General features: G+C 41.2%; 1 protein-coding gene across 3 annotated transcripts in view; it reads right to left on the reverse strand.

Moving 5' to 3' along the window:
• Positions 1 to 26,693, reverse strand: part of LOC125461846 (rho GTPase-activating protein 21-like) — a 238,652-nt gene that overhangs the window by 60,539 nt on the left and 151,420 nt on the right. For all 3 annotated transcript variants that reach the window (XM_048551133.2, XM_048551142.2, XM_048551150.2), the window contains 5 exons: positions 23,036 to 25,139; positions 3,784 to 3,942; positions 3,600 to 3,696; positions 3,467 to 3,506; positions 2,669 to 2,794 (listed from right to left, as the gene is read on the reverse strand). In XM_048551133.2, coding sequence (XP_048407090.2) covers positions 2,669 to 2,794; positions 3,467 to 3,506; positions 3,600 to 3,696; positions 3,784 to 3,942; positions 23,036 to 25,139 — 2,526 coding nt within the window. The remainder of the gene's footprint in view (positions 1 to 2,668; positions 2,795 to 3,466; positions 3,507 to 3,599; positions 3,697 to 3,783; positions 3,943 to 23,035; positions 25,140 to 26,693) is intronic.

Raw genomic sequence — 26,693 nt, forward strand, 5'->3', positions numbered from 1 at the left:
TAAAGCTTTTTGTGTCATCCGTAAATTTGGATTTGGGTCTCTGTCCCTTCTAAGTTGTAAAGAAACAGATTGAATAGTTGAGGCTCCAAACACACACCCTTTCAAGATACCATTAATGATACAGTTTTGAGTATCTGACTATTATCCCTATACTCAGACTCCTGCAACTCAGTCATTTCCAAATTAAATCAATACTTGCCTTCAATTCCAAGTGTTTCAATTATAGCTAATTATTTTTTTGAATGAAAACTTTCACAGCTGCCTCACAGCACCAGAGGCACAGGTCCAATTACATCCTTGGGTGGCTGTGTGGAGTTTGCACATTCTCCCGTGTTTGCGAGGGTCTCTTACTGGTGCTTCGATTTCTTTCTACAGTCCAAAGATGGGCAGGTTAGGTGGACTGGCCATGCTAAGTTGCTCATTGTGTTGAGGGATGAGGGGCCAGGTGGATTAGCTATGAGAAATGCAAGGTTACATGGACAGACTGGGGGGTGGGTATGGGCAGGATACTGCTCAGAGGGTGATGTGGACCTGATGGGCTGAATGGCCTGTTTCCACACTTTAGCAATTCTAGGATAATAAAAATATTTACATGGCATTTCTCAAGACAATGTTAATATTCTACTGCCATCCAGAAGTCAGCCCTTAAAAATTTTACTAAAAATTTCAGACAAGATTGTTACAAATCACGGTTAATATGGTAATGTGACCTTGTCACAAAAGTCTAAGCGAAAGAAACCACACGTTCAAAACAAACTGACTTTATTCTATTTGTATACCTAGAGTAGAAGATTATACTGTTGGCCTTCCATCTCAAAAGATGATAGAGTTGATTACCATGGCACAAGCTATCTGAAGTACAACCTGGTGTGGATCAGAAAACCCACTCTGGCATTGCACCCTGCCAGATTTATGCAGTGAAAGACAGTGGTGTTAGAAAATATATGTTTTAGTGGCCTCTCTTCACATCCACCCTGAAATGTGGAATATACTATCCAGTAGGCAGCTTGCACATAATATTATGCTGGTGGTAGAAGGAGAGGAGCGAAGAAAAAAAAAAGACTAAGGAAACATTGAGTAATATTGAAGATTGGTGCTGCAGAACCTGCCGTACACCTACCCAAGATATTCCATTATTCCACTCTTAGCTATGCTACGTCCATAAAAGACAGTACAAATACAATCAGTGTACTCTCAATCATGGTGATGAAAATTAACCACCAACGTCAAAAATGCTCAACCTTTTGTTTCATATTATTTGTTTCACCCACGCTGTTGTGTGGCAGCAAACAGGCAAAAGATTAAGGCAACTAATGTGCCAGCTCTGCCAATCTCCAACTCAACAGAATGCCCTAACTTAAACTCTTGCAGTTGAGCACAACATTAAATGCAATAAAAGGAACATTAATTCACAGATTACAAAGTGTGGAGCTGGATGAGCACAGCAGGCCACGCTGCATCTTAGGAGCACAAAAGCTGACGTTTCAGGTCTAGACCTTTCATCACATTTTCTGATGAAGGATCTAGGCCCGAAACGTCAGCTTTTGTGCTCCTAAGATGCTGCTTGGCCTGCTGTGCTCATCCAGCTCCACACTTTGTTATGTTGGATTCTCAGCATCTGCAGTTCCCATTATTTCTGATCAATTCACAGATTAACTGCTGACATTTTTTTGCAGCAGTTGGCAAATTGTAACCATAACTGATGTGAACTGACAACATCTCAAACAACTGTCTTCATTGAAATGAGGCAAGAGAATTGCTCCCCAGTCTCAGGCGGATATGGCAACCTACTGAGAACCACAATCCCCATCATCCTTTTCGAACAGTCTGAATTGAAATACATGGTCTCTCTTCATTCACTGAATTGTGCTTAACTTGCAAAGGTTGCCCTCACAGGCCCTCCACGTCTAGAAGCGAGCTTTGGAAAGAAAAGGAGAAGTATTTCAGCCTTACTCTCCTCCCTTTCAAGTCTTCAATTATTTACCAAGTATAGGATAGCTCTAAAAATTTATACAATTGCACAACCACTAAGAAATCATCCTATCGTAGCCATTCTAAACTAAATGAATCAATTCAAACTGACCAGCACTTTCAAAAACGCTGGAATTGCATTATGTGCAGCTTCCTAAAGCACAACAAATATTCTGAACTTCTGACAGTCTTCAGACGTGAAATGTTAACTGACTTTTCTGTTGAGCTTTTTCAGCAACTTCGGTTTTTGTTTCTGATTTACAGTATCCGCTGCGCTGTTCTTTCAGTTTTTATTCTGAACATCACGTTTGCTGGCGAGATCAACACCGCTCTGAAATCAGCTCTCACTTCAATACTCCCTCCATCCATTGCAAAGCAAATTGCTGATAGGTGAGCAGCATGGGGTTGTAGGGAAGCAGACAAAGAGAACTTCCATGCAATATTTATCAATGGTCGGGTCCTAAGGCCATACTAAACTGACTGATTTTTATATTAAATTGAAAATATCAGCATTCAAGTTGAACCAATAATTCACTATGTTTTGAAACAAGTTAAATTACTTAGCGATTCAGTCGGACTTTTTTTGTTATTGTTGAGAGTTCCAAACAATGGCTTAGCATGATTATCCAGTGGACGATGTTTTGATATTAAAGGATTTTATGAGCAAGCTTGAAGAGTGCCAATTAAAATTCATTACCTTTCCTTTTTCTGTAAGGATCTGACGAAACTGCAGCCATCCTTCCTTTGAAGCATCACCAAAGCTATCTGATGAAGAATCCCTTCTTGGGCCCACATCATCCGAAAACTTCAGGCTGCCTGGGGCCTAGAGATAATGTCAAAAATCACTGTACCAAAATGGATCATTTCTAATAGATTGCTAAATAGAGCAAGAGTCCAACAATCACTATACCACAAACATTATTGCCGATAAGTTTCAAACTTAAAGAATAATGCAATAACTGCACATCATATTCCAGATTGATTTTTAGCTCAAGTCATACTTCCTCCAATATGAACTTTGAACTTCATTTAAAAATAAATTATTGGAATTAGCCATGCAAGGAACATACCAGCACACTACAGTCAAGTTTCTGCAAAATTAATACTGTACAGATTGGCATTCCATTTGCCAGCTACAGTGTTCCATTGTATTCTGCCTATATAGACACTGTGATACTGAACCTTGTTTTTACTTTCTGAAACGCATTTGTTACTGTGAATATATTAGATACCAGGCTAAATTATTTACATACACGCTTATAAAAGTAAATTGCAAGAAATGTACTGGCCACTGAGAAAAAGCTCAAAGAATACTATAAAGTTAAACATTCATTTAAAAAGGTCAGTTTGCTTTAAACATGTTTTATTTGCTTATTGAATTTCAAACATATCAGTGACCTGAATGCAAACTGAAGCTTCCCTATGTAGTTAACAAATGCGGAACAGATAGAGAATAAGAACAATAGATATATTACTTAATAAACAAATGACAAACCTTTATCCCTTGCAGGCTAGGTATTGGCTTCATTGATTTTCTAATGAGAGAGAACATTTTTTAAAATTAATGCAAATACCTAATTAAAAAATTAATATGCAAAAAACCAATTGCATGCAAATCAGCAACTTACAACTTTTCTTCTCTGTAGTTGTCTAATCCTTCATCATATGACTTTGATCTCTCAGTTTTTGCACTAGGCTGAGAATCAGTAGATATTCTAATGGCATCTGAAGATATCAAATAATATAGTCATGGTCTAATCTATTGAACATAAGCTAGAATGCCTCCATTCAAGTTTGTGGTCAAACACCTACCTTGGTCATGTGATAATTGACGACGGATAAGAGGCGATGGCTTAGGAGGACTACCAGGTACTGTAGTTATTGCAAGTATTTCAGATACTCCAGCTGAAATTACTGCAGATGCAGGAATATGGGTAGACTCATGATCAACACTGGGACTCGTGGGTTCATCTAGGAAGTAAATTAATGTTATTCATTAAATCCCTATGTTAATTATAAAGAGAGATCATTACCATTATTTATTTTCAGCAAATATGAAATAAACTATTACAACATTTGCTGTAATTAATACACAAGTGCTGACAAAAGTACTAAAAGTGTAAGAATTTATAAAAACATTAAATTTTCAGAATATCCAATTTTCTTGTAAACTTACTACCTGCATTATTCTTTATGCTTGTTATGGTGAACATGTTAAACTCCATAGTTTGAAACATTTAGTTTATGTACAGATAGATAAATACATTTTTTTCTGGTTTAAATACTTCTCTAGTTTTATTTCAACTTAATTTTAATCAAAGTCCAACAGCCCGATTACTTGTTCCCTTGGGCACTCGCACCCAAATTTATTAACCACTTATTTCTTAATTAACATACAACTCTTATCTATTCCCTAATTCCATTTGGTCTCAGGTATTCCTACCAGACCTTACGAGATGATGTGTTCACAAACAGCGCTTTAATTATTTTGCTCAAGTGCAAGATTAAAAGTTACCCTGACTTAAACATTACATACATTTGTCTAATTTTCCAAAATTCCCCACACAAAACCAGTTCTCTTCTCTCCCAGAACAACAAGAGTCCCTTCATCCTCACCTATCATCCCACCAGCATCCACATCCAAAGGATCACTAGCAGCCATTTTCACCACCTTGAGTAGGTTGCCACCACCAGACATATTCCCCTTCCCCCTCCTTATCAGCCTTCCGCATGGATCACTCCTCTGGGACACCCTGCTCCACTACTCCTCCACTCTCAACACCCCACTCATTGCCTCATGGCACCTTTCCATGCTATTAAAAAACTGGAAACCTGCCAGATTACTTCCTCCATCCTCATTATCCAAGGTCCCAGATACACCTTCCAGGTAAAGCAGCAATTGACATGCATTTCATTCAATCTAGTCTACTGTATTTGCAGCTCACTAAGTGGTCTCCTCTACACTGGAGAGAGGACGTGCAGACTGGGCGAACTCTTTGTAGAATACTTAAGTTCCATCTGCAAAAATGATCCTGAGTTTCCAGTGCCTGACAATTCAACACACTATCGTGTTCCCAGACCAACATCTGTCACAGTCTTGCTACAGTGTTGCAGCAAAGCTCAGTGCAAGCTGGAAGAACACCACCCTATTTTCCACTTGGGACCTCTGAATATTGAGTTTAATAATTTACAGCCTGAACGCCACCTCCCATCTTCATGCCCCAACCCCCACATACCAGGCCCTGTCACTACATGGACTGTTACCACATACAACCCATAGTCACTAATGGTCCCTATTAACAGCTATTTATTTTCTCAGGCTGACCTTTACTCACTACTTGATGCGTCCAACTGCTTTTCTCCCTGTCTGGGCTCTATCTCCAACTACCACTTACTCCTGCCCCCTCCCCTAACCCAGCTTCAGCACATATACCAACATTTTTCCAGCTTCAGTTCTGAAGCGTTACTGAATCCAGAGCATTAATTCTGTTTCTTTCCACAGGTGCTGCCAGACCAGCTGAGGTTTTCCAGCAATTTTTGATTTTGCACAGAACTAATGGCGTATTTAGTTGTACCTTGTTATTTCCACGCAGAAGCTCTAGCAATAATTATGCTAGTTTTAAACACTAAATTTCCGTGACCATATTCTTCTGAAGCCTTCAAAGTAGTAAAATGTTAGTTAGAACAGTCTCACCCAACAAAAAAACAGTGGCCATTTTCATTCACTCATGCTAGCTCTCTGGTTACTTGCTAGTCAATAATTAAGGGCTGATGCATACATTTGGCAATATTAGGATTATTACATATTTCATTTATGACAATTATATCACAGAATATTTTTCAGATACATGATTTCAGAAACATTTCATTGACTATGGTTTCGAGGAGTTCTCTGGATCCACAGTGCAACACAAATTTGCTGGTAACAAGAGGTCAATACTTTATGTACATAACATTCTTGCTTTTAATCTTAATTTAGTACTACGTATAACTATGGGTCATGGCAACTCTGGCAGGTATTATTTTTGAAACAAATTACTGGTTGTTTCACTTCATATTCATTGCTCTGTGCACTGTAGTTCATTACAAACTGAAACCCATGAAAACAGAATCAAGGTTAGAGCTTCCTACTTGCTAGACACCACATGCAAATTGAAAATACGATATATATTTCACAACCGTAGAGACTTATAATAATGAAAACATTGGTCCAACTCGTCCATGCCAACGAGATAGCCTAAATTAATGTAGAAACCAAAAGAATTGCGGATGCTGTAAATCAGGAACAAAAACAAAGTTGCTGGAAAAGCTCAGCAGGTCTGAGAGCATCTGTGGAGGAGAAAACAGTTAAATTTTCGGGTCCGGGTTGGTTCGGAGGAAGGGTCACCAGACCAGAAACGTTAACTCTGTTTTCTCCTCCACAGATGCTGCCAGACCTGCTGAGCTTTTCCAGCAACTTTGTTTTTGTTCCAAAATTAATGTAGCCCTATTTGCCAGCATTAGCCCATATCCCTCTAAACACTTCCTAGTCATGTACCCATCCATTTGCCTTTGAAATGCTGTAATTGAACAAGCCTCCAACACTTTCTCTGGCAGCTCATTCCAAACACAGACCACCCTCTATGAAAAAGCTGTTTTTCGGGTGCCTTTTAAATCCTTCCTTAAACCTATGCCCTCTAGTTTTGGACTCCCCTACCCCAGGGAAAAGACCTTGATTATTCATCCTATCCACGTCCCTCATGACTTTATAAATTTCTGTAAGGTCACCGCTCAGCCTCTTGACACTCCAAGGAAAATAACCCCAGCCAATTCAGCCACACCTGTAGGCGATATCAACCATTCCAGCAAACTGAGGCATATAAATAACAAACGGGACAGAACACCAACACTTCACTAGAGGCACACCAACTGAATTTATGGAATTCTCAAAACACCTCAACTGGACCACCCCCCCCCCAAAAAAAAACACTTTAATAGATGCAAAACAAAGGCAAAAGTTAGACATGAAATTAAATCATGGGTTTATTCAATTCTTATGTTTTGAGAATTCCATAAATTCAATGTTGCAGATCTTTCCAATCTGCGACCCTGTGAGCTTTGCATCCCGGTGTGTTTTAGCTAAACAATTATTTAGTATCTGGGGTAGTAAGGGGTGAAGCGCTTATGTCTCAATTTTCCAGCTTACTGGATATATCATGTACCCTCATGTCCAAATGTATAATCTCTACTGGGGTAACACTAGAGTGCCAAATATTTGACATTTTTTGGTTTCTTGTGTGAGATTATTTGGACAAATTGTGTGAACTGGTATTTGATAAAGAACTGGGCAACAAAGAAGGTGGTGAATTAAAGTTAGATCATATTAAGAGAGAGAATTAATTTGGAAAAGAAAGAAAGTTTGGATAAAAAAGGGAGGAATAAAAAAGAACAATGCTTTTAAATGTTAATTTAAAATTTAAACTTCTCAAAATTGTGAAGAATTTATTAGTTGAAAGCAACTCATTAGTTTACAGTATTTTCCAGATCAGATTATTCTCTGGCAAGGTCCAGGGAATCAGTGAAAGCGATGAACCAGATGAAAGTTGTAGAGACGTACAGCATGGAAACAGACCCTATGGTCCAACTCATCCATGCTCACCAGATGTCCTAAATTAATCTAGTCCCGTTTGCCAGCATTTCACACTCTGAAAAAGCTGTCCCTTAGGTCCTTTCTAAATCTTTCCCGTCTCACCTAAAACCCTTAGCCTTTGATTTTGGACCCCTTCTATTCACCTCGTCTGTACTCCTTGTTTCGTTTTGGTAAGGCAAATCAGGGCAGGTCTTATATACTTGATGGTAAGGTCCTGGGGAGTGTTGCTGAACAAAGACTTTGTGCTTGTTCACAGTTCATTGAAAATGGAATTGTAGGTAGACAGGATAGGGAAGGCGGCATTTGGTATGAGGTTGCAGACTTGCTCACCGAGCCAGTATGTTTGATTGCCGATGTTTTGTCACCCTGCTAAGTGACATCGTTGGTGCGCCTCTAGTGAAGTGTCCCGTTTGTTATATATTTGCCTTGGTTTGCTGGAATGGTTGACATCACTTACAGGCATGGCTGAATTGGCTGGGGCTATTTTCCTTGGAGTGTCAAGAGGCTGAGGGGTGATCTTATAGAAATTTATAATGTCATGAGGGATGTGGATAGGGTGAATAATCAAGATCTTTTCCCTGGGGTAGGGGAGTCCAAAACTAGAGGGCATAGGTTTAAGGAAGGATTTAAAAGGCACCCGAGGAGCAGCTTTTTCATACAGAGGGTGGTCTGTGTTTGGAATGAGCTGCCAGAAAAAGTGATGGAGGCTGGTTGTTTTGAAACAATTTGTTCACTTAATTGAACTAAGTTACCACTCCATTAAGAAAAATTCTTATCGATGCTCCACAGCGCCACTCCTTCTTACTTCTGTAATCACCTCCACCCTTAAAACTCTCCCAGATATTTGCACTTTTCCAGTATCCCCAATGTTACTTACTTTACCTTCAGTGAACAGATCTTCAGCTGCCAAGACCCTGAGCCCTGGATTTCCTTCATAAATCAGTCAGGTCTCTGATCTGAAGTTCTGAAGGAGGACAACTGAACCCAAACTGTTGGCTCTGCTTTCTCTGTATAGATGCTGTCAAACCCGAGTTTCTTCAGCAATTTCTATTTTTGTTTCAGATTTCCAGCATCCACGGTTCCTTTTTCTTTGTTTAGTGGTTAATTTACTCCCCTAACTGTTCTGAACAATTGCCTTTTCTGAGAAAGGCTATACTTACATTTGCCTGCAGTAATGTATCCTTCACTGTGAAACCAAATTATTTTAAACTAAATTAAAAAGAAAACTTGCTCATACTATATCCCATTATAGCTAATGATTTCATGTTTTCCCTCTCCTGTTATAAAACCCCACAATATAAACAAAAATCCATTAACAGTCCAGGGGAGTTTGCAGTCTTTTAGTCCTAGACACATACGAGTTTAAAAGTTATAGTTCAAGTAATCTTTAAACCCCTTCGCAGATATAAACCATCACGCACTAGTTTAAAATTGAAATGCAAAATATTAATAAATATAGAAATCACACACCTGTTACCACACTGTCATGCTCATTCACAGCCAGCGTACACACTAACAATTCTGTGAAAACCTCTAATTCCTCCAAATGATTTCTCAGCACTTTTCACTTTGATGAGCTTTTGGCCACCCATCTGAATATTCTCACATAGTTCAGTGTCACCATGTGTTTGATAATACTCCCTTGAAACCCTTTGGGCTATGTTAAATGTGCAATATAAGTGCATTATTTGTGTTATTTTCAAAATTCTATTTTATTAGTCAGATGACAAGCAAATCTCATTATTCTTGAGAAGTGAAAATGGAAGTATGTGTTGCTCCATGTTGAATTTTAGTGATTTAAATCCACTTTCTACCAAAGTTTGTTCATCTGCCACCTGTGCTGGCCAATTTGCACTGGTTCCTGTTTTAGCAACACCTTAAAGTTAAAATTCTGATCCCTGTGTAGGATCAATTTACTTTTTTTCCAACAATTAGTCATTGTTTACTTGCATGTAATGATCTAGCAAGGAGGTATTTATGTCATCTCCAGCTTAACTGTGGTCAATGCAAGACGCAGTGAGCCTTGTCTGAGGCTACATTCCTATTGTGAGGTGAGATTGACTCCAAGCTAATTCAGTGGTAGGGGGACATACTATTTTTATGAACTGTTTTAAATGCAAAGGTAGTTGGAATTCAAACAGCTTTAGATTGAATACAGCTTAACACTTTAATTGGTTTAGTTTCTAACTTAAACATGCTTTTAAAAACAGCTAATTCAAAAATTTATAGGACAACCTAGGTTGGACAGATTTAGTTGTAATACAGCTTGATTCTTGATGTTGTGACCCTCATTTTTCTGGACAAAAAATGAAACAAATCATTTTGCTCTTCAGTAAAATGACAAATAGTACCCAACCATGTCCTTTGGCATTTAGTGATATTACATCATCATTCAATGATATCAACATCCTGTGGGTAGTTACCATTGACCAGAAACTGAACTGGACTAGCCATATACATGCTGCCGCTCCAAGAGAAGATTAAAAAGGTGTAGAATCCAGCAGAGAGTAACTCGCCTTGTGACCCCCCCTCTCTCCACAAAAGCCTGTCCATCATTTACAAGGCATTGGAGCAGAGAAGATTAAGGAGGCAACCTTACTGAGGTGTTCAAAGTTATGAGTGATTTATAACCACATAAAGGAGGATATTCTGTTTCCACTATGTCAGAGACTACAGGTTCATAACTTCAAGACTCAGCGAGAGATTTGAGTAATACAAGGAAGAACTTCTCTACTCAGGATTTGGAACACACAGGTGGAGCCCGATTCCACAGAAGCTTTCAAAAATGAGCTGGATATAAAGTAGCAAGTAACAGATTTATAGGACCTAGCTGGTTAGTTGTTTTGGAAGCTGTTACAGACATGACAGGCTGAATGTATTCTTTCTGTACTTTCTATGATTTCAAGTGTGAAGTACGTTGGAATACTCCTCGCTTGACAGGATGAGTGCAGCTCTAACAACACTAAAGCAGCTAAGCAGGCCACTTGACTCACACCATATCCTTGAACATTCACTCCCTCCTCCTCTGGCACACAACAGTAGCAATGACTACCAGCTACAAGATGTACTACAGAAATTCAATGTTCCTTAGGCAATAGCTACCAAGCCCACCATCGCTACCACTGAGAAGGATGACAGCAAATAATGCCCAGGAACACCACCACCTGCATATTCCTCTCCAAGTGCTCATTATTCTAATTTGGAACTATATTGCCATTCCTTCATTGGTGCTCAGTCAAAATCCTAAAATTCCCTCCTCAACAACTTTGTGTTGTACCTGTACCAAATGGGCTGTAACAGTTCCAGGAGGCCACTCGACAACATTCTCTCAAGGACAATGGAGAAAGTAATAAATGCTGGCGAGCCAGCAAAGCTAACTTCCTATGAACAATTTTAAAAAAGCCATCTGGACTCGACAATATAAATGGCAAAGACAGCACAGAATTCTTGAAATATGCACGAGAAAACTTGCTTACTTTTATATAAAAGAGAAAAGCAAAAAATTCCCATTTTTCTCATTTCTAAAAAGTTAGAAAATAAGGAACCTGATCAGGGAAACAGATTTGAATAGACACTTAGTTAAGTTGCAATAAAGTGATAAGCTATTGTGCCCAGAATGAAATTCTGGTAACAATGGACCAGCTCACTTGCTGCCCAGTGGTTTTGATTTAGCCACTTCCCATGGCATTACTCTCAAACCCAATCACTACCTCCTCCATACTGGATATGGATTTAATTATTGTAGTCACATGTACCTAAGTCCACTGAAAAGTTTTGTTTTGCGAGCAGTACAGGCAGATCATAGTAATAAAGGACATGTAGATCATAGGGTGCTAAGACACAGCGAGGCATGCAAGGTTACAGCTACATAGGAAGTGCACAAAAGAAGATCGACATTAGCAAAATCAACATTATTTGAGGTTAGAGAGGTCCATTTAGCAGTCTACTAACAGCAGGGAAGCTATTCAGGTGTGTGTGCTCTTCTGCAAGAGAGGTTGGAGCAGAACATTACTGTGGTGAGAGGGGTCTTTGATGATCTTGGCAACCTTTCCGTGACAATGAGAAGTGTAAATGGAATTCACAGATGGGAGGTTGGCTTTCGTGATGGTTTGGGCTCTGCACACAACTTTCAGTAATTTGTAGTTTTAGGCAGGGCAGATGGCATACCAGGCCATTATGCACCCAGGTAGAATGCTTTTTGTAGGGCACTGTGCAAGTTCGTGAGGATCCTTATGAACATGCTGAACTTCCTAAGCCACGTGAGGAAGAAGAGGCATTGTCAAGACTTCTTGACCGTCACATCTATGTGGGAGGACCAGGGCAGTTTGTTAGTTATCATCACTCAGGAACTTGATGCTCTCAACCCTCTCTACCTCAGCTCCGTTGAAGAAGATAGGAGCATGTTGTCCTCCTTTCCTCCTGAAGTTGATCAGTTCTTTTGTTTGATATCTCCAATTTCTGCTGGGGTTCTTTCAGTTTTACAAATTACAAATGATATTCAAGGGCTGCCAAATATTGCAGGAAACATCAATGCACACCCTCTCCTCCCATCACAGACTCAGTTTCAGGACAATCACATTTCTGAACAAAATTACATCACTGTTCCTTTAAACAAAAACAGAAATTGCTGGCCAAACTCAGCAGAACGGCAGCACGCGTGGAGAGAAAACACAGTTAACGCTGCCGATCCAGTGATTATTCTTGACAAGTAATTGTAGCTAGGAAAAGGTTAGTGATGGCAAGGAGGAGGAAAATAGGTGGAGATAGAGCCCACAGAGAAAACAGCTGGCAAAGGAATGGGTAATGGTCAGCCCAGGATAATCAATAGTAGCTAATCAGGATCAGTGATAGCTGACAATGGGGTGACTGCAGTAGCAGCCCATGCAATGACAAGGCCTAGTGATTTTTTTTGGGGGCGGGGGGGTGGTTTGAGGGAAAGATATGGAAGAGGTATTTAGGTCCTAAAATTGTGTGTTCCAAATACAGAGTCCAGAAGGTTGAAGGGTCCCCAAGCAGAAAATGAAGATTGTTGCTGTGGGAGAGAACAGAAAAGGTGATGGTAGAAGCGCCAGAGATGGGTCAAATACAGCTGAGGGCCCTGTCGATCGCAGTAGTCGGGAATTCTTAGTTGAGGAAAAAAGGGTAGACAGTACTGAGGCCCCTGCACTACAGAAGGTGGTGTCATCAGAATAGTTGCATCACAGACTCAAGTGATTGGGATGAAGCCCTTACAGGAAGTACTGTGAGAACGGATAGTCAAGGTAACTGGGAGTTGCTGGGTTTGAAATGGAAAATCGGTGGTTAGCCCATCCCCAAAAATGGAAACACATGTCACCGAAGGAAAGGGAGGAGTCTGAGATGGGCCAGATGAAGATGAGGCCAGGTGGAAACTTTTAGGAAAATTGATAATTTTTTCCAGTTCAGAACAGGAGGATGAAGCAGTACCAATTATGACATTGATGTACTAGAGAAAGGGCTGTGGTGAGGGACAAGAATAGGATTGGAACATAGAACATTCCATCTACCCAATAAAGAAACAGACATAACTTCCACTTGCCACTTCAACACACTGTTCCCATGCCAACATTTCTATCACAAGCCTGCTGCAGTGTTCCAGAAAGTCTCAGCACAAGCATGAAGAACAAAACCTCATTTTCTGCTTGGGATCCTGCAGTTTCTAGCACTCAACACAGAGTTCAATAACTTTACAGACCGATTCTATCCTTCTACATCTTTTAACCACCCCATACCCAATCCTGTTGTGACATGGGTTGCTATCAGCAGTCACTCATTCTCACCTATTACTATGTCTTTTGTCACATTAGATGGTTTTGTTTAATGCAGCTCACCCATTCTCTCCAACATTTAGCTCTGATCACATTCAGCTTTTCTCCTGTCCTGGCCTGCTATAATCTCTTTTTAGCTACCCTTTTCGTATTTCTCTCCCTGTCTCTGGGCACTCTCCATCACCTATTGGCCACCCTCTCCAGTTCCCCTTCTCCAATTCACCAAAGTGCAGTGACAGCACTGTGCAACATCTAGAAGATGCAATGCAGTAACTCCAGGTCTCCACTGACAGCATCTTTCAAATCCTCTATCACCTAACAGTACATAGTCAACAGGTGTATGTTAACATTACTCCCTGCAAGTTCTGCTCCAGGCCACACACAATATGGATAAAAGACCTCAATTCCAGAGATGAGGTGAGTGTGACAGCCCTTGACATCAAGGCTGCATTCAACTGAGTGTGGCATCAAGGAGTCCTAGCAAAACTGGAATCAATCGATATTGGGTGCAAACTCTGGCTGTTATGGTTGGAGGAAGTCAGTCATATCAGCATCAGGGCATCTCCGTGGAAGTTCCTCATGGTAATGTCTGACGCCCAACTATCAGTTGCTTCATCAATGGTCTTCTTTCAATATCACCATTCCGGGACAAAATTCCTAGAACTTCTTCACTTCTCTCACAGACCAATATGTACTTGCTGGATTAAGTGGCAAAAGACCTTTCAGAGATTCTCAGGGTTTTATTGTAAATCCATAATTTAACACAAACATCTGTCTCTTCTGTACCCTTTCCCTACCTGGAGGCCAATCAACTAGATCATTTTCATATTTTCTAATTAACTTGTTTTGAAAAGTTTTTACACACAGTAAATTGTAACACAGGCATCTTCCCAAATGCATGAAAAATACCCAGGTATATCCTGTCCACAAAAAGTAGGACAAATCCAACCCAGCCAATTACCCCTCCCCCCCCCCAATAGTATATTCACGATCATCAGTGAAGTGATGCAAAGTGCAAATCGCTCACGTTATCAAGCAGCATCTGCTCAGCAACAATCTCCTCAGTGATAGCTAATTTGAGATCCCCCAGAGCCAGTTACCTTATTACAGCTTTGGCTCAAATATGGATAAAAGACCTTAATTCCAGAAGTGAGGTGAGTGTGACAGCCTTTGACATCAAGGCTGCATTCAACTGAGTGCAGCATCAAGGAGCCTTAGCAAAACTCAAATCAATGGGCATTAGATGCAAGCTCTCCACTGGCTGTAGGCATACCTGGCAGATAGAATACAGTTATGATTGGTGGAAGTCAGTCAGTCAGTCATCTTAGCATCAAGACGTCTCTGCAGGAGTTTCTCCTGATAATCCAAGGTCCAACTGTCGTCAGTTGTTTTATTAATGATCTTCCTTCAATCAGAAGGTCAGAAATGGGGATGTTCATCAATAACTGCATAATATTCAGCACCATTCACATGCCTCAGATACTGCAGCAGTCCATGTTCAAATGCAACAAGATCTGGACAATATCAGGCTTGAACTGACAAATGGCAAATAACACCTTCACTACACAAATGTCAGGCTACGACCATCTCCAATGAGAAACTGTCAAGGAGACACAACAATGCCTCTTCTTTCCCAGGAAAATTCAGCAAGTCCATAAGGACTTTCACCAACCTGAATAGATGCACCATAGAAGGCATTTTATCTGGGTGAATAATGGCTTGGTACAGCAAGTGCTCTGCCCAGACTGTAGGAAACTGCAGAAAGTTGAGTACACTATCCAGACCATCAAATAAGCCAACCTCTCATCCAGGAGCTCCACCTACACTTCTTGGTGCCACAGAAAGGCTGCCAACTTCAAAGACTCCTCCTGACCCATAATACTGTCTTTCAACCTCTTCTGTCAGGCAGAAGATTCAGTTGAACACACACATCAATAGGTTCAAGTACAGCTTCTTCTCTGTTGTTATTAAACTGCTGAATGCACCTCTCTAACATCAAATCTAATGTTGACCTTGCTCTTTTGCACCTCCTGTGCAGTTGTGACTTTGAATGCCTCGCTCTGTCTAAGCACCCTATGATCTGTATGTCCTTGTTTGTTATGATCTGCCTGTGCTGCTTGCAAAACAAAACTTTTCACTATTCTTAGGTACATGTGACAACAATAAATCAAATCAGAGATAGTCCAACCAGTGCCCTTGACGTTACCATCACTGAATCACCCACTATTAAGATTTTCAAGTTTCTGGTCAATGGGAAACCTAACTGGGCTTGCGATATAAACAGTGGCTAGAACAGCAGGTCAGAGGCTAAGAATACTCCGGTGAATAACTCATGTCCTATCACCCCAAAGCCTGTCCAACATCTACAAGGCAAAAGTCAGGAATATGATGGCATATTCCCAAATTCCCTGGACGGGTGCAGCTCCAACAACAGTCAAGAAGCTTGATATCATTGAGGATAAAGCAGTCCGCTTCACTGGCACCACATCTACAAGCATTCATTCCCTCCAACACCAACGCTTAGTAACAGCAATGTGCACAGCACCAAATAAGCTTACACAGCACCTTCCAAACTAATGACTACTTCCATCTAGTAGAACAAGGGCAGCATATACAAAACCATGATCCCCTCCAAGATAATACCATCCTGACTTGGACAAGTATCACTGTTCCTTTGCTGTTGCTGGGTCAAAATCCTGAGATTACAAGTTCTGAAAGAGGGTAACAGGACTCTAAACGTGAACTTTATTTTCTTTCCACAGATGCTGCCAGATCAGAGTTTCTCTGGCAATTTCCGGTTTTGTTTCAGATTTCCAACATCCACAGTTCATTGCTTTAAAGAAATGGGAAGTCTTGCTACAGATGTACAAGATGTTGCTGAGACCACATCTAAAGCAGATGTGCAGTTTTCAGCTACTTATGTAGGGAAGGATATAGCAGTGAGCAGTTAAGATTTCTTGATAGATTTCTTGAAGGGCTGTCTTATGAGGAAAGGACGCACCCAATGAGGTGTATAAATAAGGACAGGTGATCTTGATGAAGCATATAAAAACAATGAAGGGGATTTGACAGGGTGATGCTAATGTACTATTTCATCTTCCGCACGATACGAGAACAAGAGCATAGTTTAAAAATAAGGAGACTCCAATTTAACAGGGAGAAAAAGAAATTTTCCTCTCAGAGGTCACGCGTCTGTGGAGTTCTATTCAATAGACAATTGACAATAGACAATAGGTGCTGGAGTAGGCCATTCGGCCCTTCGAGCCAGCACCACCATTCATTATGATCATGGCTGATCATCCACAATCAGTATCCTCTTCCTGCCTTATCCCCATAACCCTCGATTCTACTATCTTTAAGAGCTCTGTCTATCTCTTTCTTGAAAGCATCCAGAGAGTTGGCCTCCACTGCCTTCTGCGGCAGAGCATTCCATATATCCACCACTCTCTGGGTGAAGAAGTTTTTCCTCAACTCTGTTCTAAATGGCCTACCCCTTATTTTTAAACTGTGTCCTCTGGTCCTGGACTCACCCATCAGCGGAAACATGCTTCCTGCCTCCACAGTGTCCAATCCCTTAATAATCTTGTACGTCTCAATCAGATCCCTTCTCATCCGTCCAAACTCAAGCGCATACAAGCCTAGTCGGTCCAATCTTTCAACACATGATAGTCCCGCCATTCCGGGAATTGACCTTGTGAACCTACGCTGCACTCCCTCAATAGCAAGAATGTACATCCTCAAATTGGGAGACCAAAACTGCACACAATACTCCAGGTGCGGTCTCACCAGGGCCCTGTACAGCTGCAGAAGGACCTCTTTGGTCCTATACTCAATTCCTCTCATCATGAAGGCCAGCATGCTATTAGCTTTCTTCACTACCTGCTGTACCTGCATGCTTGCTTTCATTGACTGATGTACAAGAACACCTAGATCTTGTTGTGCTTCCCCTTTATCTAACTTGACTCCATTGAGATAGTAATCTGCCTTCCTGTTCTTGCCAAAGTGTATAACCACACATTTATCCACATTAAACTGCATCTGCCATGCATCCGTCCACTCACCTAGATTGCCCAAGTCACCCTGTATTCTAATAACATCCTCCTCACATTTCACACTGCCACCCAACTGTGGGTGGTATTCTGCAGAAAGCAGGGAGGTAGGGGTCAATGCATATTTTAAGTTTGAGTTAGGTTAATTCCCTTGTATCTAAGGGTAAAGAGGGAGACAGGAATACAGAGATGAGTCAGAACACTTTATCAAATGGGTTGGCAGAGGCCTATTGTTTCTTGCTTGATATCATCCCCCTATTTTGAATAGAACATAGAATATTACAGCACAGTACAGGCCCTTCGGTCCTCGATGTTGTGCCGACTTAACATACCGATCTCAAGCCCATCTAACCTACACTATTCCATGTACATCCATATGCTTATCCAATGACGAACTAAATGTACCTAAAGTTGGCAAATCTACGACCGTTGCAGGCAAAGCATTCCATTCCCTTACTACTCTGAGTAAAGAAACCACCTCTGACACATGTCCTATATCTTTCACCCCTCAATTTAAAGCTATGCCCCCTCGTGCTCATCACCACCATCCTAGGAAAAAGGCTCTCCCTATCCACACTATCTAACCCTCTGATTATTTTATATGTCTCAATTGGAATGGAACGCTTTGCCTGCAATGGTAGTAGATTCGCCAACTTTAAGTACATTTAAGTCGTCATTGGACAAGCATATAGACGTATATGGAATAGTGTAGGTTAGATGGGCTTCAGATTGGTATGACAGGTCGGCACAACATCGAGGGCCGAAGGGCCTGTACTGTGCTGTAATGTTCTATGTTCTATGTTCTAAGTCACCTCTCAACCTTCTTCTCTCTAATGAAAACAGCCTCAAGTCCCTCAGCCTTTCCTCGTAAGGCCTTCCCTCCATACCAGGCAACATCCAAGTAAATCTCCTCTGCACCCTTTCCAAAGCTTCCACATCCTTCTTATAATGTGGTGACCAGAACGGAACGCAATCCTCCAAGTGCAGCTGCACCAGAGTTTTGTACAGCTGCAGCATAACCTCTTGGTTCCAGAACTCGATCCCTCTATTAATAAAAGCTAAAACACTGTATGCCTTCTTAACAAGCCTGTCAACCTGGGTGGCAACTTTCAAGGATCTGCGTACATGGACGCGGAGATCTCTCTGCTCATCTACACTGCCAAGAATCTTACCATTAGCCCAGTACTTTGCCTTCCGGTTACTCCTACCAAAGTGCATCACCTCACACCTGTCTGCATTAAACTGCATTTGCCACCTTTGCAGCTTATCTATGTCTCTCTGTAACCTACAGCATCCTTCGTCACTATCCACAGCTCCACCGACCTTAGTGTCGTCTGCAAATTTACTAACCCATCCTTCTACACCCTCATCCAGGTCATTTATAAAAATGACAAACAGCAGTGGACCCAACACTGACCCTTGCGGTACACCACTAGTAACTGGTCTCCAGAACGAACATTTCCCATCAACTACCACTCTCTGTCTTCTTTCAGCAAGCCAATTTCTGATCCAAACTGCTATATCTCCCACAATCCCATTCCTCTGCATTTTGTACAAAGGCATAGATCAAAGGTTGGCTAACTCGTTCAAAATACAATGTGGGAAATTGTGAGATTGTGCAATTTGGTAGAAGAACAGAGATGTAGACTATTTTCTAAATGGGGAAAAGCTTTAAAAATCTGAAGCACAAAGGGAATTGGGAGTCCTAGTTTCGGATTCTCTTAAAGTTATTATGCAACTTCAACTGGCAGGAAGGCAAATGCAATTTTGCAACAAATGCAGAAGTTGCTCAAGATTCTCAAATCTGCTTAGATTTCCAGAATCTAAGAAATTTTGGAAAATTACAACTGTCTCTGCAGCCACTCCCTTTAAGATGCTAGAATACAAACAATCAATTTTAGAATAAAATCATAGAATCCATTGTGTGGAAACAGGCATGCCACCCAGATCCATTCCCCTTTCAACCCACCCTAAGTTCCACATCCCTGAACACTATGGGGCAATTTAGCATGGTCAATCCACCTAGCTTGTACATCTTTGGACTGTGGGAGGAAACCGGAGCACCCGGAGAAACTCACGCAGACACAGGAGAACATGCAAACTCCACACAGGCACAGTCGCCCGAGGATGGAATCGAACCCAGGTCCCTGGTGCTGTGAGGCAGCAGTGCTAACCACTGAGCCACCGTGCCGCCCCCAATTTTAGGACACCTGTCTTGCTTTTAGACCATCAGTTCTCCTCTTTTGTTGAGTTATTAAGTTTTGTTTTAAAGTTTCTCCCTGCCTTTGCCCCTTGATTTTCTACTTCCTGTGATGCTTTACCAAAATGAAAGATGCAAAATACTTGTTCAAGGAATTCCCAAGGCACTTGTTATCCCACTGTTTGTGCTGCAAACTCATCCTCTGAGGTTAAATTAGCTACTCCTTTCCTTGTTATACCCCTGTTGTAACTGTCTTTGTGTGTTTTCTGGTAGCTCACTCATTTTAATTTCCTCCGTATTTTTCTTTTAGTCATCCTTTCCTGGTTTTCAAAGTTTTCCATACCTATGGATTACGCATTTTTTTTATTTTTAAAAAGTGGTTACTGTCTTTAACTTCCTTAAGAAATAGTAGAAACAGCCACTAATAGAAAAATAGCAGTAGAAATACTTTTTTTGAGTTTGAGTTTTTCTTGGACATGTTCTAATGTTGAATTGCATTAAACCAGTAATGCCTACTCAAAACTTTCACAGAATCAAAACAACTCACCAGGCAGTCAATTGAAATTTGGATAACAATTGGATTCAGAAGTAAAAACATAATAAATTAGTTTTGCATTTAAATCTATAAATGGTTTTGAAGTTTACTAGACAAAAATTTTGGCACCGTGCTTAAGAACAAGTCAACTTTTACATAAGACAAATTGTGTCTCACTAAATTGCGAGTGTCTTGAACAAATGACAAAGCAGAGGTGGCAGAGTGGTCAATGGTTTTTATACAGACTTCAGCAAGGCTTCAACGAAGTCCCACACAGTAGACTGGTTAGCAAGGTTAGATCATGTGTATTACAGGGAGAGCGAGCAAGCCATTTGGATACAAAATTGGCTTGAAGGTAGGAGGTAGAGGGTAGTGGTAGAGGGCTGTTTTTCAACTGGAGGCTTAAAATGGGCAGTGTGCCAGAAAGATCAGTGCTAGGTTGACTGCTTTTTGTCATTTATATATGATTTGAATGTGAGTACAGGAGATATAGTTCGTAGGTTTGCAGATGACACCGAAATTGGTGGTATAGCATGCAGTGAAGAAGGTTATCTCCAAGCACAATGTGACCTCAGTCAGGTGGGCAAATGGGTTGAAGAGTGACAGGTAGAGTTTAATTCAGAGGTATTCATAAATGAGGTACTGCACTTTGGTAAGGAAAATCAGAGCAGGACTTATACACTTAACAGTAGGATCCTGGGGAATGTTGCCAAAGTGAACTTGGGGTACAGGTTTATTGTTCCTGGGAAATGGAATCGCAGGTAGACAGGATTGTGAAGGTGGCGTTTGGCAACTTGCCTTTATCGGTCAGTGCATTGAGTATAGAAGTTGGGAATATCATGTTGCGACTGTACAGGATATTGGTTAAGCCCTTTTGGAACACTGTGTTCAATTCCAATCTCCCTGCTGTAGTAAAGATGTTGTTAAACTTAAAAAGGGCTCAGAAAAGGTTTGCAAGGATGTTGCCAGGGTTTGAGGGCTTAGGGTACCAGGCTGAATAGACTAGAGCTATTTTCCCTTGAAGTGTCAGAGGCTGAAGGGTGACACTGTAGAGGTCTATTTACTGTATCCATCTTATAGTCAAAAAGTCTTTCACCACAAGGTAGGGGAATCCAAAACTAGACAGCATAGATTTAAGGTAAAATAAGAAAGATTTGAAAAAGGCAGAGTGTGATGCATGTACGGAATGAGCTGCCACAGGAAGTAGGGGAGGCTGATACAATTACAACATTTAAAAGACATCCGGATGGGTACGTGAATAAGAATGTTGAGGGAGATATGGGCCAAATGCTGACAAACAGGAATAGATCAATTTAAGATATCTGGTCGGCATGGACGAGTTGTACCACAGGGTCTGTTTCCATGCTGTACAATGCTGTGACAGGCATTTAGCAGAAAGCAGATTCTTAAAAGACATCCAGACACTATTCTGGTATTGCTTAGCAAACCTGAAAACAATTCCAACTCAATAAATCTACATGAAAATATATTTTACTACAGCTAAACAGCGTGGGGCTGGATGAACACAGCAGGCCATGCAGCATCTTAGGAGCAGAGCACAAAAGCTGACATTTCGAGCCTAGGCCCTTCATCAGGAAAGGGGGATGGGGAGAAGATGCTGAAATAAATAGGGAGGGGGAGGCAGACTGAAGATTGATTGAGGAGAAGACAGGTGGAGAGGAGATATGGGTGGGGAGGTAGGGAGGGGATAGGTCAGTCCGGGGCGGACGGACAGGTCAAGGGGGCGGTCGGGATGAGGTTAGGAGGTAGGAAATGGAGGTGTGGCTCGAGGTGGGAGGGGGGGATAGGTGAGAGGAAGAACTGGTTAGGCAGGCGGGGATAAGCTGGGCTGGTTTTAGGATGCAGTTGGGAGGGGGGGGGGGGGAAGCGGGGGGTAGATTTTGAAGCTGGTGAAATCCACATTGATACCATTGGGCTGCAGGGTTCCCAAGCGGAATATGAGTTGCTGTTCCTGCAACCTACGGGTGGCATCATTATGGCACTGCAAGAGGCGCAGGATGGACATGTCGTTTAAGAAATGGGAGGGGGAGCTGAAATGGTTCGCGACTGGGAAGTGCAGTTGTTTACTGCAAATCAGGCGTTGGTGTTCTGCAAAGTGGTCCCCAAGCCTCCGCTTGGTTTCCCCTACACAGAGGCACACACAGTGTACAGCGGATGCAGTATACCACATTGGCAGATGTGCAGGTGAACATCTGCTTGATGTGGAAAGTCATCTTGGGGCCTGGGATGAGGGTGAGGGAGGTGGTGTGGGGGCAAGTGTAGCATTTCCTGCGGTTGCAAGAGAAAGTGCCGGGTGTGGTGGAGTTGGAGGGGAGTGTGGAGCAGACAAGGAAGTCGCGGACAGTGGTCTCTCCGGAAGGCAGACAAGGGTGGGGTGGGAAAAATGTCTTGGGTGGTGGGGTTGGATTGAAGATGGCGGAAATGTCAGAGGATGATGCGTTGTATCCAGAGGTTGGTTGGGTGGTATGTTTTTCACTTCCACATTTTTATTTAGGACAGTGTTTGTACTTAACACTTAAGCTATATAAGAAAAAGAAATCCTAGTTCTTCCCAAAGATATCACAACTACTTATAACACTTGCAACAATTAGGGATATGGTGAAAAAGAAAGAAACCGAGATATTGAAAACGTAAATTATTTTCAAGTTACTGTTGCCAAAATCATCACCATTTGTATGGAAGATTACTTTATAACAAATTATTTCTATGCCTAGTAAGATTGCCATGATGAAACAATTAGGTAGGATTTTACAATTTAATTTTTCTGAAATATTTCCATAATATTTTTGTGGAAGGAACTTTTTACATTTAACTTATTCGAGAATTGTCAGTTTCAGATCTTACCTATGAAAGGGATAGATGCCAATGAGTCATCCTGTGGGCTTGAACTCGATGCTTTCCTCTGATCACCCATTCGTTTAATATTTACCTCGCGACGTGCATCATTAGGTAGCCAGCAGGTAGGGTCTGCTGCTGTATCTGGTGAGTTTACAGCCAAAATATATGACTGATGCCTTAGTGGCTGTGGTGTTAATTTACTTGAGGCAAGCTTTTCCCTCAAAATCACAGTCTCTTTTATATCTGAAGGATGCTGCTCTTTATGCCCAGAACAGAGTTCAATCTGTTCTAGACAATTTTCTTCATTTAAATTAACTTTCTCCTCTAGTTTACTTTCAGGTATCAGTTTTTCCACATCCTTCTTCTTTTGTCTAGTTGACACATTAGTAACACTGGAGGTAGCAGCAGGTTTTAATATCTTATTTGTCTGCACAGAAGGTTTAACAGATGGTGGTGTAGAACATGAAGCTGATCTTACAGCAACAGCGCTATCTGCTGGCTGTTCAGGCACATTTTCAGCTCTTGTTCTTGACTCCAAATGCTGGCCACATGGATTACTGTGATTTGCCATTCTTCGAGTTTTTAATGCATCGATACCAATATTTTGAGTTGGAGAAAGAACTGGTGATGTTTCACTGGGGACAGCTGTGGTTAACAAAGAACTTGACAGGGTAGTTTGAAAGGACATCGGTAAATAAGATTTTTCTTGAGATGGAAGCAGAGGTTGCTGTCCTGTATAAATATACTGGTGATCCCTTGAATGCTGAATTGGTTTCACATCAGTGGCAACCTTCCAAACCGGCAGGGCAGGGCTAGAACGTGCACTGCTTCGAACGTTCAATCTTATCTTTATACCGTCAGTGCTGGGAACACTTGATGAAAAACTACTGTTCTGAGACTGTGTCGTACTACTGGTAGATATGCGAGTTGCTGGCTGCCCAACTTGTCTAACAGGCTGCCGGAATCCTTCACGTAAACAAAATCTATTATCCAACTCACTAATTCTAGTTGTTTGATTAAATGTTCGCTGTACCCCATTCCCAGCTGTATCATGTGAATTTATTGTTCCAATATCTGGATGCAGACTACCCAAGGTTTCTATTTGTTTTCCCAAATAATCACACGACCGTGTTCTATGGTTCTGTGGTCCAATTACTGATGATGTTAATGCATCCTGCGAAGCACTTCGTGGCCAATTTTTCATTAGAACAGATTCTCCTAATCGTTCCTGAGACACACTACGGTATCTCATTGGTGGAGCTTGGCAAGATCGATCATGTGAAGTGCTCCGACGCCTTGCTGGAGTTGTTATGCAGGTTGGAGAGGTTTGCTGATAATCTGTTGAGTTTTGAGCTGCTGCTCTTAAACTATCTAATCTTTCTTGTATTGTCCTACTACCATACATGTGCAAACGTCTATTTTCTGTATACTCTTTATAAGTTTTATAATTACGCCAGTCTATATTTTGGTGCGAAGTAACAGCTGTTGAAGGTGGATGGTGATTGGGGATTGAAGAGTCTGTGGTTTGAGGTGTAGACTTGCTGCAAATAGCATCTGAATATGATCCATAGATTGTTTGTTTACCAGCATTCGTGGTAGAGGTAGTTGCTGTAGTATCTTTTACCCTACCACTTGTAACTTGCTGAATCATATTACCAGTTAAAATAGCTGAAGAGGAGGTTGTCCTTGTTCTTGCTTTCGCAATGGTGTGGTCAGTAAAGCCAAGATGTACTTCTTCTGATCTGAGAGTTGGACTTGAATGGTTAATTCTACCAGGTGCAAAATCAGCAACTCTCTCTGAAGGCACAATAACAGTCCTTACTGTTTCACTGCAAACACACACAGCAGTATTAGTTTTCGTAGTATCTACTGAAGATGGAACTTGTACTTCAGTCCGACATCCTCTATCAGTCGCAGCAACTGTTCGTACCGGCTTACTAATTTGTTGCCTCCCTCGAGGCGGCTCTGGTGGCGAAACCTCCATGGGCTGAGCCCCAGTTGAACCAGAGGTGGCCAGTCGAGGGTAGCAAATGGGTGGTGGTTCAGGGATATTGTGGGCATTGCCAGTGTATGGATCATTGCCTTTTAGGTAAGCATCTTGGGAATATGCCTGAAAAAAGATGAATTATATAATGCATTATGAAAATGAATAAATACAACATGCAACATTTTACTTCAGCAATCTTTATCCTATGAAAATGATGAATCACAATATCAGTCTGTTTCATGTCCTATAAATTTAAGAACATGCAGCATTAAAATTACATTCATCCTAGTTCCCTCAATGTGGATTCTATCAGAGATGATCAACTTCCTGAGATATTTAGCTCTGATCTTACTGATATTAACCCACCCTTTCCTTCACCCTATAACAGGTGGAAGAGACTAACAAGTGAAACATGGTGACGTTACCTGCCATTCATTTCATAACAATTAACAAGGGACTCCAATTTAAAATTTATTCAGGTTTTAGAAGGGCTCAGAAATACAGAGATTTAGGTGGGTGCCACTGGCTCCAAGGGTCAGCAGCTCTTTTATCACTCCTTGGAGAGCACTCCTGCTGCTTTACAGATCTCTCAAGGAATCCTTAAGCCTTCCCTCAAATCCCTAAACTAATTGGTGACGACTCCCAGCCCTTCTGATCATAGTCTTCGTGGACTTGGTGGTGCTGGCCTACTCTTGCACCTATTGTCTATTGACTTCTTCACTGGATCCTCGAGAGTGGTTCCATGCAAACAGAAATACCCCACAACTAGTGTTCCTTCCTATCAGCCCAACCAAGTACCCAGTTGGCTAGTTGCTGCATAGAAAAGAGAGATCAAAAAGCTAAGATGTTTTCTACAAGCTCGAGATTTTCAGCTGTCACCCACTGCCTTCTCTTCGTATATTTATTTCTGAAGCTAAGTAAGCAAAATTTCAAGATATGCATTGAAATAATTTATCCTGACCTCAAGTCCCACATATGGTATATTTACTGCTCTGCCAAATGAATCAAACTCATTGTTAGGCATCATACCTTCATATTTAACCTATCAACATTTTAAAAGCTTTCTTATTAAAATATAAAAGAATGCAACAGATTTTTGCTTGAAGCCAATATCAATACATCACTCTGCTTTACAAAAGGGTGTTTTCTAACTTTATACACCTGAAGTTTAGTTTTATTTGCACTGCTCTCTTTTACATTTTTGGCCCTCCACTTTCTTTTAAGACTCTCCCAAATCCCATTACCTTGCTTTTGTTTCAACCAGAACAATGCAATGCTGAGAAATATGAATGACTAATCCTTGCAATTGGCAGTGGTGTGGTTGTACAGGGGAAACCAAGTTATCATTCTAGTCAAATACCGCCCTTAATGAACTCTTAAATTAAGTCAGCAACCTAAAGAACTCCAGTGCAAGTTGGGTGTTAAACTTTGGGTACAAGTAGTTTTATTTAAAAAAATTCCTTCTGGGTGGGTGGGTTTCGCTGGGTAGAACAGCATTTATTGCTCATCTTTGATTGGATGGAGGACATTTGGTACTTTATTATATTGATGTGGATCTGGAATCACAAGCAGGCCAAGCCAGATAGGGGTAGCAGATTTCCTTTCCCAAAAGGCATCGGATTTTGTGACAAATGGTAGCAGTTACAATCAAATATGTGACAATACTATGGTTTCAGG

This window comes from Stegostoma tigrinum, chromosome 2 (genome assembly GCF_030684315.1).
Source record: "Stegostoma tigrinum isolate sSteTig4 chromosome 2, sSteTig4.hap1, whole genome shotgun sequence".
Classification (NCBI taxonomy): Eukaryota; Metazoa; Chordata; class Chondrichthyes; order Orectolobiformes; family Stegostomatidae; genus Stegostoma; species Stegostoma tigrinum.